This window comes from Centrocercus urophasianus, unplaced genomic scaffold, assembly GCF_019232065.1.
Source record: "Centrocercus urophasianus isolate 14NV4802_14NV808 unplaced genomic scaffold, USGS_Curo_1.0 seq_15, whole genome shotgun sequence".
Classification (NCBI taxonomy): Eukaryota; Metazoa; Chordata; class Aves; order Galliformes; family Phasianidae; genus Centrocercus; species Centrocercus urophasianus.
Genome location: NW_024884697.1, coordinates 13,891,000 through 13,905,351, shown reverse-complemented (window position 1 = coordinate 13,905,351; position 14,352 = coordinate 13,891,000). Strand labels below are relative to the sequence as shown.

Here is a 14,352-nt window from a genome sequence, read left to right as displayed (position 1 = left end):
CACATCCACCCAGTTTCATCAAAAATTATCTTTCTCCAAACAACTACCACGAATGCCAAAAATAAGGGAAGAGGTTTGATTTCCGTTACCCTGGCCACTTCAGACAGTAGAAAACATAAAAAATATCAGTTCTGAAAACAAGAATATCACAGCTGCTCCTTTTTACAGTGAGCAATAGCAAGACAGTTCATTCCTCTCATGGCTCTTTAAGTAACCATCAATCCTCCCAATAAGGCAGCTAAAAAGCACATTCCATGAGGAGAAGGGAAAGATGACCACCCTTCTTCCAACACTTTCACTTCTTTCAAAGAATAACATTAAAGGAAAAAGAATTTGATAACTACGTACAAGGAGACAGTTATAGGATGTATATGTCACTCTTTCTCCCTTTTTGCCTGATGAACACGTTTTCAGCAGGACCTTCTTCTCTCAAACACTGTACCAACGCTATGCTACCACACCTGTAGGTTACTTTTGCTGATCCGAGGCATCATGACGGCTATATCATTCCATAGATCTTGTACTGCTTGAGTTTCCTCCTCTCTCGTATTCACAAACCTTGTTTCAATTGATAGTTTGACTTCACATATCTCACAAGAAGTATAAAACAGGAGAATTACGTATTTTATTTTACTTCCCCTTTTGATGAAAAAAAATGGGATACAGATACGGAAACTGAGAATAATGTGACTAGGTACTCATCACTGGGATGTAGGGCTCCTACCGTTTAGCATGGCAATCAAGAGGCTATGACATTCCTTCTTCAGCACAAATGGCAAGTATTTAATGTACTAAAAAAGTTTATACACACATGTGTGTGTATATATATATCTTACCTCTCTCCATTCTTTGTTTCCAATGGCTTGTGTGTACAAAACACAGACTGTGAAAGGAAAAAAGAAAAGATCACTTTGAGAACTGAATGTTGTTTGTTTTTTTTTTTTTAATTAAATAAGCTGATTTTGTAATCTGTTTTGCTGTCAAAACCACTATCTTGGAAAATCAAATATTAGTGTTTCCCCTCAGTTTTGAGTATGTCTCCCTAGATTAGTGACAATACTGGTTGTTGCCACAATTAATTGTGAAACAGAGTGGTTCTAAAATGGGAGGTGACACTTAAGACTGGCCTCCAGCAAATCACCTAAAATCCTTAGGAATAAAATTAGGTAGAAGCAGGTTTTCATTAAATGTGCATGGTCTGTCTATCCTAGCTAATCCAGTGCATAATTATGCTAATTTATTTCTTCTTTCAGGAAATGAGAGAATTAAAATAAAAACAAATGAGGTCCCTACTGCAATGAGACAGGAAATAAAAGTGGAAATAAAAAATAAATAAATAAATAAATAAATAAATAAATAAATAGTTTGTGAAGTATTCTTTAATTCTGCTGTAAGCTCTTCTCACATATTTAAGGATATTGCATACATATCTATTTATATTAAAACATAATAAAAACCGAATCAATTACATCTACCTATGTAAGCTATGTTTGAAACATCAAGAAGCATCATCTCACCAGTTTCACTCTGCTTACAGATTTGTTCTTCTAATACAGAACCCACTTCACATTAATCTGTAGCTTTCATCACAGAGGTACAGTTAATCAGGTCTTCCACACACTAAGTACAAGTATAAGCACAAATCATTTGCACCGAATGAATACCGCAAACTTCATTTTCAACAGTTTTGAATGTGTTGTATCTAACAAGTGTAAAGCAGTGATATCCTGAAACTCTCACCGTTTCCTAAATAAGGAAAATACAGATACACAAACATTTCTCTCTGTCAAATTCTGCTGTGCCAATCATTACTTTTCAACAGAAGACAGAAATAATACTATTTTGAGTTTCTGTCTTGAACAATAAAAGTAGAAGGCTGGTTTTCTTCTCAACAAAGTCAGAATCATCAACTGATCTAAGCAGAAATGAAGTCAAGCTTCAAACTATGTTTTCTTCTTACTTGGAAGGTAAAACACAAAAAACACACTAGGAAGAGTGGAAAAAAAGTAAGATCAACATTTCAGCTTGACACAGAACTTAAAAGTTAACACAATTCAACTTCATTTTTTCCCAATAAGATATCTTGTAGAAGAAAAAGCTTTTATAAATAAAAATCAAAATCAATTTCTGTTTTTCTCCATTCACTCTAAATGAAACCTCGGACAATCACACTACTGGCTTTGGTTCCTGATAATAGTAGGATGAATCCAAAGCAGTGAGTCTATTTTTACAGCTCTCTTTGGAGAAAATTGCTGAACTATATTATATAAAGAATGAAGTTTAAACAGGAAAACAGAGTGAAATGGAAGCTACAAAATCAGCTACGGAGATGTCTGAAAGTTACTAAATTTCTCACCAACCTTTGTATCTATTAAGATCTGTGCCAAGATAATCCTGGCAGATGTGGGAAATGTTGTCAAAGGAAATTTCAACATATAAAAACAAACTAAGAAATATTCTCTGGAAATACTCCTAGTGCTAACATGAAATCATACACTCTCTCAAATTTCCCTTCCACTTTCCCCACTGGCAATTCTTTTTTAAACGAACACCACAAATTCAGCAATGATGAATATTTTCTATCTTCAGCAGTGGTTTCCAAGAAAGCAAATATGTTACTAATTTCAAAAGCAGATATAATAACAGATTTCATCCATTTTACAGAGATCTTAAATCTAAATTTTCCACTAAATACTTCTCATACCTATAACCTCACTTGAGAATACAACTGAAACTCATTTGCAGAAAACGCCAGTCTATAGATAACATACACTTCTGCTATTCAAATATTTTTATTGTCTAGATTTTTCCTAAACATAATAATTTTTCACCATTGATTTCCTGCTCTATTTTTTGTACTACATGCTGCCCTGTGTATTAGCATTAATACACTACATCACGTAACAATTGTGCACCATAGCTGTCCGAAAAAGAATATAAAAGAGGAGAAATTTAATATTAAGGAGAAGAAAGCAACAAAACAACTGTAAAATATCCGTTACTATCAAAGTTTCAGAAAAGAGGCATTCTGGCACTACCTTATCTCTTCAGTTTATGAAGCCAAATGAAAGAGTTATGAACAAAAAATCTAAAAAAAGATTAGAGCTGAATAATTTTAGTCTTCTGCTGTGGCTGATGAGATGGAAGTTGTGCAATATAAAAAAAAAAAACAGCAAAGCTCCACCTTAAGCCTAATTCAGTCTCTGATTCATTTTCCATCTTCTGGAAGGCTGCTCATACCTCTGCTAGTATGAGTTTTTTTGTGGTCAGTTCACTATAATTTGGAGTAAGCAGTGCTATCCTTCTCACCTTTTTACTGCCAGTCATTAGTGGGTTTCTGTTCCCCTCCATTCCCAGTAGCTTCCCCGTGCTTCCAAAAGTACATTCCAGGACTGGAACCACATCTCCAGCCTAAGAACCGCTTATATATTTAAATAAACTTAATGAGGAGAAAAAAAGCTAAGAATCAATAGTATGACTTGCAATTTTCTGCTATTTAGCTGGTTGCAGCTATGGCATATATGAGGGCTGCTCCGAAAGTAATGTCTCCTATTTTATTACACTGGCCTACGACATCAGAGGTGGATGTTGGTGGTATGGCAGTGGAGGCTGAGCCTTCCGCCCAATATTCCATTACATTCTGTTGCTCTCAACAAAGGGGCAGTCTGACAAAATGGTGTCGGACATGGAAGTGCATATGAAGCAAAGGTGTGTCACTGAATTCCTCCATGTGGAAAAAATGGCACCCACTGACATTCAATGGCATTTGCTGAACGTTCATGAAGACCAAACAATGGATGTCAGCACAGTGAAGCAGTGGGTGGTGTGTTTCAGCAGTGACAACAGTGACCAGAAAGGCAAGCTGTGTTCCAGATAGTCATGCACAGCATAAAATGAAGAGTGCCTTGATCAGCTCATTGAGAGAAATTACAGAATTTGTCAGATTACAACCAGGGCGCTCTGTCCAGAGTTGAATATCAGCTTCAGTGAATTGGAAACAACAGTGGTAACGTTGGAATACTGCAAAGTTTGTGCCAGGTGGGTCCCACAAATGTTCATGCAGGAACACCACATGCAAATTTGTCAGAACCTATTGAACCAGCACAAGGCTGAAGGTGACAGTTTCATGGATCACATCATTACCAGTGTCAAGATGTAGCAACTCTACTATGGGCCACTGTGGCAGCCTATGGAGTGGCAGTATGTGAATTCCCCATGGACAAAAAGTTTAACAGTGATACAGAAACATGCATTACATAAATGACATTTTAAAAAAAAGGTCAGTCTTGGCTGTAAAGAAAAGGATCACGAAAGTCACAGACTTTCTCACAAATACTTTGCAAATTTAGAATAATTTAAAACTTTCTTCTTCCTTTCCTCTAAAACTGATTGACCCCCAGACTGTCGCATAATTGTCTAAATTACTGGTGGTATGATTTATTACCCTAATGGCTTTAGGAGAGGTTTCATAAAGATCCCGGTATTATACTAATTACAGTAATCCTTCTAAACAACCTTTTCAAAGTCATTTCCAACTGGAGAAATGAGCTTTCCCATATGAGAGCTTCCGAGGGAAGATACCAATAGTCAGAAATGTTAACATTTAGTAATCTTAAACTCTGGGGCATTTAAGACAGTGTCAAACTACGGATTAATTAAATCTTTCAATGAAGAAGACAGCAGATGTTTCAATGGTTACAGATTCAATTCTCAAAACAGAGCAGTCTCCACCTCTTATTTTCCCATGTAGTTTGAGCATCCCTTACCCTACACTGATCCTCTCCCACTAAATGCTTATGCCTTTAACCTGGAAACTACTCTAAGTGTTCGCCTCAGTTTTTTCCAAGCATAAAAGCTTCCATTCTCTCACAAGAAAGTGTCAGCCACAGTACAGTAGGCCCTTTCTCCACGGTAATCTTCCCATGAATTTGTACCCAGTTCAAGCAGGCTCTTTGCTGACCACCTTCTACACCTTTTAGTCAGAGCTTCCTGAAGGTCCTTTTACTCCAAGTGTCATGAGATTCTTCTCATTGTTACTTTCTTTTATGGATACATCCTCCCCAGGAGGACCTGGATTCTACCTTTCCAATCTTTCCTAAGACACTCTAATTTCTATTACAATACTCAGCAGTTACAGGGTTACACAAGAGGACGTTCCACCCTAACCGGTGCTGCTGCCACAGCTGCACAGTAGTCTGGGGTGGCTCAGATTGGTCAGGAAGTGCATGGGAAAATAATTTTGCACAAATGCCTAAAAGAAAATCTCATTAACAAATCTGTAGCTCCTTGGCAGAACGTTTTCTCCCTGTCTCATCGTGGAATCACTGCTTTAGCTCAGACTCTATGGGAAGTATTAAAAAAAGAAGAAAAAAAAAGTGGATATTCTCAAAAATATTGCTAGGGTTTGAAACGCATATTAGAATTGGCCTCAAAGCCAGTGAGACCTTAACATACAGAGCAACTTTGTGTAGTTCTACTTTTTATGAGATCTGGTGGCTGTAAATCCAGTTGGCCTAAAAGTAGATCTTGTGAAAGCAGTAAAGTGTTGGATTTGAAACCTTTTTTAGCTAACAGGATAAAGTTACTGTATTCAAGACCAGTGCAAGAATGGCCTTTGTCCAAACAGACAATGAGGAAAGATATGCTGCTACACTTCCAAGTACAGAAAAGAACAGCATTTTTTACATTACACCCTTCTAACTTCCACAGTTATATTACAGCCATGTGTCTGCATTCAAACGAAGGGCACTGGCAGCAATCTAATTACCTAATAAACAGCCTTCAGACTACAAATTCTACACTGCCTGCAGAGTATCCACCATCAAAGCCACTTTGCCAACTCATTTCCTGAGTGCAAATACAGTATAAGCATTTCTAGAGGTAAGTTTTCCCCTTCTCTCTTTACCAAGGACTGCAATACTGTATTCCATGTTTGTATATAGCTAGCCTGAGACAGACAGGCCTAACTGACACAATAACTGGGCATTCATAATATGAGCCCAAACTTCTAAAGTACGCCATCAGTTTGAATTCTTTAAATAAGCAGTTTACAAGAAACTGTGTTTTGAAGTGATAGGCAAGGTTACTACGCATCAAAAAATACATGCAAGTAACTTAATTCTATAAAAATATCACTGCCTTACATCTCAAAAATATTATAAAGTTAGAAAGTAAGATTTCTCCAGGTTTTCCTGTCCCTTCCCTGCTGTGGGCCAACCAACAGCCACAGTCCCTTAGGGGTATCCCTGCCCCAGTATGGCTTGCCCACAGACCACAGCTTCTTTGGAAGTCTTTTGCATGGAGTGTTGCCTTTCCAGGTCGCATTCCGGAAGCTTATCTTCAGAAGCGTGGTTCTGGGAGTACTCTCAGCAGCTGTGTTTCTAGCCACTAGCTGCTGCCACTTTCCTTTTGAAATGTGCTTGGCAGGGCTTTGTGTGCTCCTCTGGCTGACAGAAGCTCTAGCTAGCACTGGTTATTCACGTAGCTTTCAGAGTTGCCTGGAAGAAGCTGTGATAGTCACAGAGTGGATCACGGCCTCCTTCCACACAAGTTGCACTGCTACTCAAATCCTGAAGTTTATACCTAATACAGTTTCCCTGCAGTATCCCACCAGGACTTGGTCACATGCCCAAACACATGATGGAAGCATGTCTGTCTGTCTCAGGGCCTATTTCCAGTGTCAATGAGTACAGTATATGGTATTCTAAGGAAAAAAAAAAAAAAAAAAAAAAAAAAAAAAAAAAAAAAAAAAGCTTAGGCTTACCTGAAAGAAAATGAATCTACAAATAAAAAGTTACAGAGGGTTATAGAGGGGTCCAAATTGACTGAAGACAATATAATCTAAGCATTAGTCAATAAACAATACAGGAGTACTTTGATTCATCACTATCAGGGAAAAAAAAGAAAAAGAAAGAAACACAAAAATATTCTGTGGTCTCAGGTCCTTGATAAGCTATTAAAAAATCTTCAGTATGGGAAGGCATCGTTTTTAAATCAGAAGCCCCACCACAGCTGAATTCATGGGAATGAGGTTGTTGGGATACAGTCATGCATTAACAAAACTGAAGAGGTAGTGTGACTACCTCACATATCTGGTAACATGAATTCATTAAAGAATGGATTGTTTTTAATCAGTAAAGATCAGTTCCCTGAGACAAATTAATGCAATTTTATTTTTCCAGATTTTGATTCTCAGATTAGCAGACACTATGCACTAACAACAAGCACTTCCAGTTTATCTAGAAGTATGCTGACTAGATTTGAAAGCAATCTAGAACAGATACATAAAAGAAAAAAAAATGACTTTTCTGCATTCACTGATTTTAAGAAAATGTAGCTTGACTGCTTGACTAAGGGAAAGCACAGTTCAGGAATGCAGTAGTGATTATAGTCTTTAAAATTGCAGTTCCTGTAACAGGAGCTACAAGCCCAGCCAGCACTGCATGAAATAACTGTCACAAAGACAATGTAAACCCAGCAGACATCAAAGTAATCCACCAATCTCATTTTTAATCCACTGTTTACACATTTGAAATATATGATGAGGAAAAACCAGTAAAACGTTACATACTTACTTGGATCAGATTTAGAAAATGTATCTCTGTCCAAAAGATTTCTGTTAAAAAAGGAGAGAAAAAAGTAATCTTATTAAAAAAATCAGATAGCAATGAAGATATTTTTAATGATATTGATCGAGAAGCTGCTTAGTTTTCTACCTTTTACTTAAAGTCAGTCAGTACTACCAATTGAGTCTTCTCACCCTTCTTTTTCTTATGTATTTTGGATTTGACCAAATCTTAGCTTACATACTCTGGTGTCTTGAAGTAAAAAGCAATACATAACAAGCATATTAACATATATAAGATACATGAGAAACAAAAATAACTGTAGATCAAAAACTTCTACCACAGATTAACATGCTAGCTGAACTAAAAAAAAATTGTATGCTTTATTTATTTAAAAGAATGGTTATGACATCTCAGAGCCATTACGAAATATCTAAAGAAACTGGTGTGGATGAGTAAGGTAAAAAAAAACTAACAGACAAACAGGAAATAGGAAACATTAAACAGAAGCAGGAAAATTCTAAGTGCCCACAAAATACATAGGGAAAAAGTTGGAAGAAAAATTTCTTTGTTACAAGGCTAATATCACAGCCATGCTTCAGCTAGTCTCCTCCTTCATCTTCACAGATGAAGAGACTCATTATTACCAATAGCTCTAAAGATGAAGGACTGAACACAAAACCATCGTCAGAATAGTTACTAATATTTCATCATTCTAAATTCAAATAAATAAACAAATAAATATTAAATATTCTGACCAGCCCCAAAAAATGGTCTGAAAACAGAATAATCATTGAACAAGAAATAGCTATAAAACTTAGGCAGCTAGTTTAGGCTTGGTATTACTTAAGAACAAAAGAAAATGAATAAAGAAAAGGTAAGTACACAGCAGCAACATTGAAATGGTTCTAGGTATCACAACAAGCCATGACTTAAATGCAAGTCAAAAATCTTGTGCCTTTGTGAGGAAAAAAGGAATAAATAAATGAAAATTGCACTTTGGAAACTTCTCAATCTAGTCACCTTGCCTTCTTAATACTCAACACTCAATTCAAGCAATAAAGCAATAAAGGTTTAGGCAGAAATAATGAGAAGTCTGGAATATGCCTATGAAGAAAGCACTGCTATATATTGATGCTGATCCCCATGTAGGCAGAACAAGGAGAAACAGGATTGGCTGTAAACTGAATTCTGTGCCCTTCAAGTGTATAAGTTGAACTTTATTCAACTGCTTTAACATTTTTCTTGGTTAAAAGTATCCAGACATGATATGAAATCTCTGCTACTGAGTATATTTAGGAACAAGTTAGGAAGCCACAAGTCTTACCAGTTCTTTGAACTTATCCTGGAGCAAGAGACAGATTAAACAACCACTTCACATCACTTACAACTTACTATTTTTAATAATTACTGAGCCTCTCTAAAGGTCACTATTTATTACTTTCATTCAGATCTAAATCACATTATTTTCATGCCACTGCACATCATTGAAATGCATACAAATATGTTGCTAAATACAGGTTTTCTAAGCAGTGCATTTACACTTCAACGAGGAGAAGATATTGTGTCACCAGTTCAGGTATTGCCAAACCCACGGTTCAGAATAGGCAATGTGAGCAGGACAGCTTTAAAAGAAGCTGTCACTTATTTAAGCCAGATCATTAAAATTATTATTTGTGAATGAATCTAAAGTCTGCATATACTACTTCTTCAACTGAAATTGTTTCTACTTCCAAAACACAATTCCTATAAACCTTGAAAATTTCAGAATTAAAAGTGACATGGAAAAAAACAGCACTTCTGCCTCCCATGCTCACACTTCTTTGAGCCACCAAGCATTTGCTGCCAGGGACCTAATGAACTAAGAACACTTCCATACAGTCAGCATCCCTGAAAGGACTGTAAGGATTGAGATATCAAAGTCTGACATCATAATTCAGGTCAGTAAGCATCACTAGTACACAGTTTTCAACTGATACAGCTTGCAATATCTTCAATGTGATCCTTTGTACATTTCACCATAAATAGAAAATGTCTTCAGCAAAGTTTGCAGGCACCTGATTTTCCAAACTGTTAATAACGAACTAAAACACCAAAACAAGAACTAAGCACACTCATTGTTCAAGCAATGTAGGCTTCAAAGGGACCTTCAAAAGCCAACACCAACAGGAAACAAAGGTCTGACTTGTTCAGCTAACAGCTCAGGCTGCACAATTTCTTTAGTGTATTTTCATTTTAGTAGGAAAACAATCAAAATGCTCCTTTAAATGTATGACAACTGCAAGTTGCAGAAACACAGGACAATTTGCAATCAAAAGAAATGCTAAGAGCAAAAGGAGAAAGAAGGTTGGATATACTTCTAGAACTTCATGTAGTCTTTAATAGTCTGAGCAGAAAATGTTTTGCTTACGAAAGCATTCTCTTGGATAGTACTCTATTTTCTCAGGAAAACTCACAAATTCAAAAGCAAGAGATGCCAAAAACTTCTTACTTCCTCCTAATCAAAATATCCAGAAAAAAAGGTCTTCTATTTCAACTGACCACAATGAGTAAATCTGTATCACTATGATAAACAGTGCAGAAAAACAATGCAAAAAGAAAACAAGAAATTACTACAGATCATGAGGATTTTTTTCCCCTCTGGAGAAACAGATACATCAAACACCTACAGTGAAGAACTCTGTGAATATCTGTGCAGAAAGTGCTATCCTACAGCCACAGATCCTGAAGGAATTCATTTTGCGCCTTCCAAAACACTCGCAGGAGCACAGATGACTAAGGGAAGAAAAAACAATAGGAGCCATGGCAATAACACCTACTTAGTCTGCTATGGAAAGTACAGAGGAGATTAGAAATACTGGAATAAAGAATTCTTTATCTGTATAATGAGAGCAATTTCCCAAAGGGGGGGGGGGGGGGGAAAGTAATCAGTAAAGAAGAAAAGTTAAAATGCCTTGTGTGGAATCACTTTGTTCATACAGCTTCATGAACTCCATAAACATGTCAGTATGTCTATGACAGTTTCTGCCCAGCGCCTTCCTTCAAAAAATTCTGTACTACGTTCAGTGTAAAACTGGAAGATCTCAATTATATATCAGGCTCTTGAAGATCCACTGATCTAGTCAGCAGTGTTTGCTGAACAGAAATCATTGCTATGTGGCTTTGTATGATCTGAACGTAATATAAATATACATACTACATATATGTTGAGAAAGGGAGATCTACCTTAAAAACTAGTGTTTACTCACCTCATTCACATATAATTTGCTTCTACTTTGACTTTTTTAATGATCAATATACTACCTTCCTGTTGTGCAAGCTTTTAAATTTAACCCTTCGTTATACTTAACTGCTACACAGAAGTAAATTCGGTTCCTCCAAAAGAAATTACAGAAATCTGGCACTGAAGAACAAACCACAGGAATTACAGAACTGAATACTTTAATGTGTGTTCCTCTGGTTTCAAAAAACTGTATTACTGGACAAATACATGTTTACACACTGTTTTAAACTGAAACCCCTGGTGATAAAATCAAGATTTACTTCAGATGGATTTGTTAGAATCCCTCCAACTGCTAAAGCTTTGTTTCTCTTCATCTTTAGATTAGATTTAAGAAAGCAAAGTGCCCAGGGTATCAGCTAGGGTGGAGTTAATTGTCTTCAGAGAGCCTTGTATGGTACTGCATTTTGGATTTTCCGTGAAATAGTGGTGATAACATACCCATGGTTTGTTGTTGGGCAGCACTTGCACAGGATGAAACTATTTTCAGCTTCTTGTGCTGCCTGCCAGTGAGGAGCTGGTGTTACTCAAGGAGCTCATGTAGTTCTACGCTCTGCATGTGTCACCAGAGCAGCCGTGACACCATAGAGATGTTTTGGCTATCACTCAGCATGCTGGCACCGCATCAGGGCTGGCTCCAACACAAAGCCATAGGCTGTAGGTGGAAGAAAGGAGGAAACACAGCCACCAGAGCTTACCCAAATCCACCAAAGGGATTTTCTGTACGCTATGATGTCATGCTCACTAATAACAGCTGGAAGGAGGTGGGAAAGGAGAATGAAGGACTCTGGTTACGAAAACATTCGTCTTCTTAAGAAATCAGCGCACATCCTGAGGCCCTGCTTCACAAAAAGTGACGAAACTTTGCTGACTGGAAGTACAGGATAACTTTCTTCCTTTTGCTTGCGTGCAACCTTTGCTTTCTTTTCCCATTAAAATGCTCCTGTCTCAAACCCACGAGGCGCTTTTTTGTTTTGCTTCTTTTTCCTCCCCCTCATTCCCCACCCCTCCCCACCCATGTAACTATGATGCATGACCAGCCCTGCTTTCCCGGAAATAGCTGAGTATCTGCCTCCAGATAGGAAGTGGTGAATGAATTCTTTATTTTGCTTTGCTTGGTGTGCAGCTTTTGCTTTATCTATTAAATTGTCTTTATCTCAGCCCACCAGCTCACCACTTCCACCTCTTCAACTCCCCCCATGTCCCACTGAGAGGTAGAAGAAGCCAGTGGCTGTGTGGTGCTGCGCTGCCTCCCAGGAAACAGCATTCGGTGGTTTGCAAACACAACATTGAGTTACCCATGCAAAACTGATTATTAATTTTTAGAAAGCATGTATTCTAAATATAATATACTCTTCTATGAGCATACATCAGTTTTCTTTTTCACTTGAATTACTCCATGGGGAAGCTTGTATGATGTTGCATTTTGGGATTTTAATGAAAACTGTGGTGATAACACACCCGTGGTTTGTTGCGGAGCAGCGCTTGCACACAGCCAAGGACTTTTCAGCTTCTCATGCTGCCCTGCCAAGGAGGCTGGGCATTAGTCTTCCCAAGAAACCATCACACACACTGAGCCTTGCCTCCTCAGAAGCAGAGAACACCTGCCTGCCAAACGGAAGGAGCAAATGAATTCCTTGTTCTGCTTTGCCTGCATGCGCAGCTTTCGCTTTACCTAATGAACAGCCTTCATCTCAACCCACATTTTTTTCACTTCTGCCTTCCCAACCCCTTCCCCCACCCTGGGTCAGAGGCAGCTGTGCAGTGCTGAGCTGCCAGCCAGGGTTAAACCACAATAACAATTATTAAACAAATTCATTTTTATTTCCTTCTTTTAATATCAGGCCCGTGTGTCTTTTTTTCTCAAAGAATATCCTGACAAACAAATTTCCTCTTTTTTTTTTTTGTTGTTGTTTTGTTCAGAACTGCATCAATTTCAATGCTAATTTGAATCTGTTTTACATCACAGTAGTCAATGTCTCTCAACCTTAATTGCTACCACTGGACTTCCAATGGTCAGCCCTAGGAAAGGCAATACATGATCCAAAGAATCTACTTGAGTGAAGAGCCCACTTGACTTCTTGCAGAGTAATTTATTCAATATTTTTTTCACTTGTAATGCTAGCTTAAGTAATCATCCTTCACTAGCTATTTATACTCTCCTATATTGTCAGAACACAATAAAAAAGAAGCTATTAGCCTCCAGATTCAAAATGCCCTGGACCTAAAAGTAGATTAGACAATTTCTCAGAATTTTATCTCCTTGACAGAATGACTGGTTCTTTTAGGAAAGGCTTGGAGGAGAGAAAATGGTGGCTCTCCTGTCTAAGAGGCAGTTAGCATGATCTGTTCTGATTACCTCCACTCTTTGGGGCACCTGAAGGTCTGGAAAGAACACAAACATATCTCTGATAAGCATGCTTAAGAAAACATCCACAATACTTCTTTGAAGAAGTCACTGACTCTTCTCGTTCACAAGAAGATGAAGAAGTAATTGTCAGCCTCCAGAGTAACATTAATCATCAAGTTACAAATATACTGATTCAGAAGTCTTTCTCTTTGAAGAAAGAGGGAAGCAAGGAGCACAGCTGGAGCAGCACAGCTTCCCTACATTTTTATGACTACACACAAAAAACATTATCTGACTAAATGCATAAAAACAGTGTTAGGACAATACCTCTATTAAAACTGCTGACTGCTCTCAGGGGTTAAGCCAACAATAAAGATGGAATTACCAAATTTCTGTACTTACGTATACAGTAACAATGGTTTTGCAGTAGTTGTCTGGGGAAACTGACAGGAATGAAGAAATAATACTCGTGCAGATGAAGCAGACCTGCGTGAAAGTTGAGTTGTTCCATTTTAAATAAATAAAAGTCCATTTATGAACAGTCCCAGTTTTGGCTGGCATGAGCAAACAGCTCACATCACAACTTAACTCTCTTCCAGTACCACACCAATTATTACTTGAAAACAACAGAATGAACCTGCTACATTTATATTTCTAAGGCTGGGCATGCAAACAGTCTCTGGCTCTGAACTTTCAGAGACATAACGCAGAGGATGACACTGAGGACCCCAGGCAGTCCAAAGCTCTGGCAGCTCAGTCTAAGGTCAGCTCATTGGTCCTTCTCCAGCTACTTTTATTCAGTTGATACAAATCCATGGAGATGCTGTTCTAGTTTAGATGTATTTTAATATAACTATAATAATGTATAAAGTACAAAAATTGTTTTCACATAGTTTTTTTTCTGAAACAATCATTTAAAGTGTACACATCAAATAAGTCATTTAGAAAGTGAATCTACCTAGGCCTTTGACACTGTCTCCCAAAATATTCTCCTGTGGAAGCTGGCAGCCCGTGGCTTGGACAAATACACTCTTAGCTGGGTAAGGAACTGGCTGGAGGGCCAGTCCCAGAGAGTGGTAATGAATGGAGTTAAATCCAGCTGACAACTTGTCACGAGTGGTATTCCCCAGGGGTCAGTGCTATGGCCTGTCCTCTTC

General features: G+C 37.8%; 1 protein-coding gene across 1 annotated transcript in view; it reads right to left on the bottom strand.

The window, feature by feature from the left end:
• The window catches only part of CPNE8 (copine 8), a 91,271-nt gene that overhangs the window by 70,561 nt on the left and 6,358 nt on the right, over window positions 1–14,352 (bottom strand). Inside the window, exons 2-3 of the mRNA XM_042815585.1 lie at window positions 7,575–7,615; window positions 837–883 (exon numbers count right to left, since the gene is read on the bottom strand). Coding sequence (XP_042671519.1) covers window positions 837–883; window positions 7,575–7,615 — 88 coding nt within the window. The remainder of the gene's footprint in view (window positions 1–836; window positions 884–7,574; window positions 7,616–14,352) is intronic.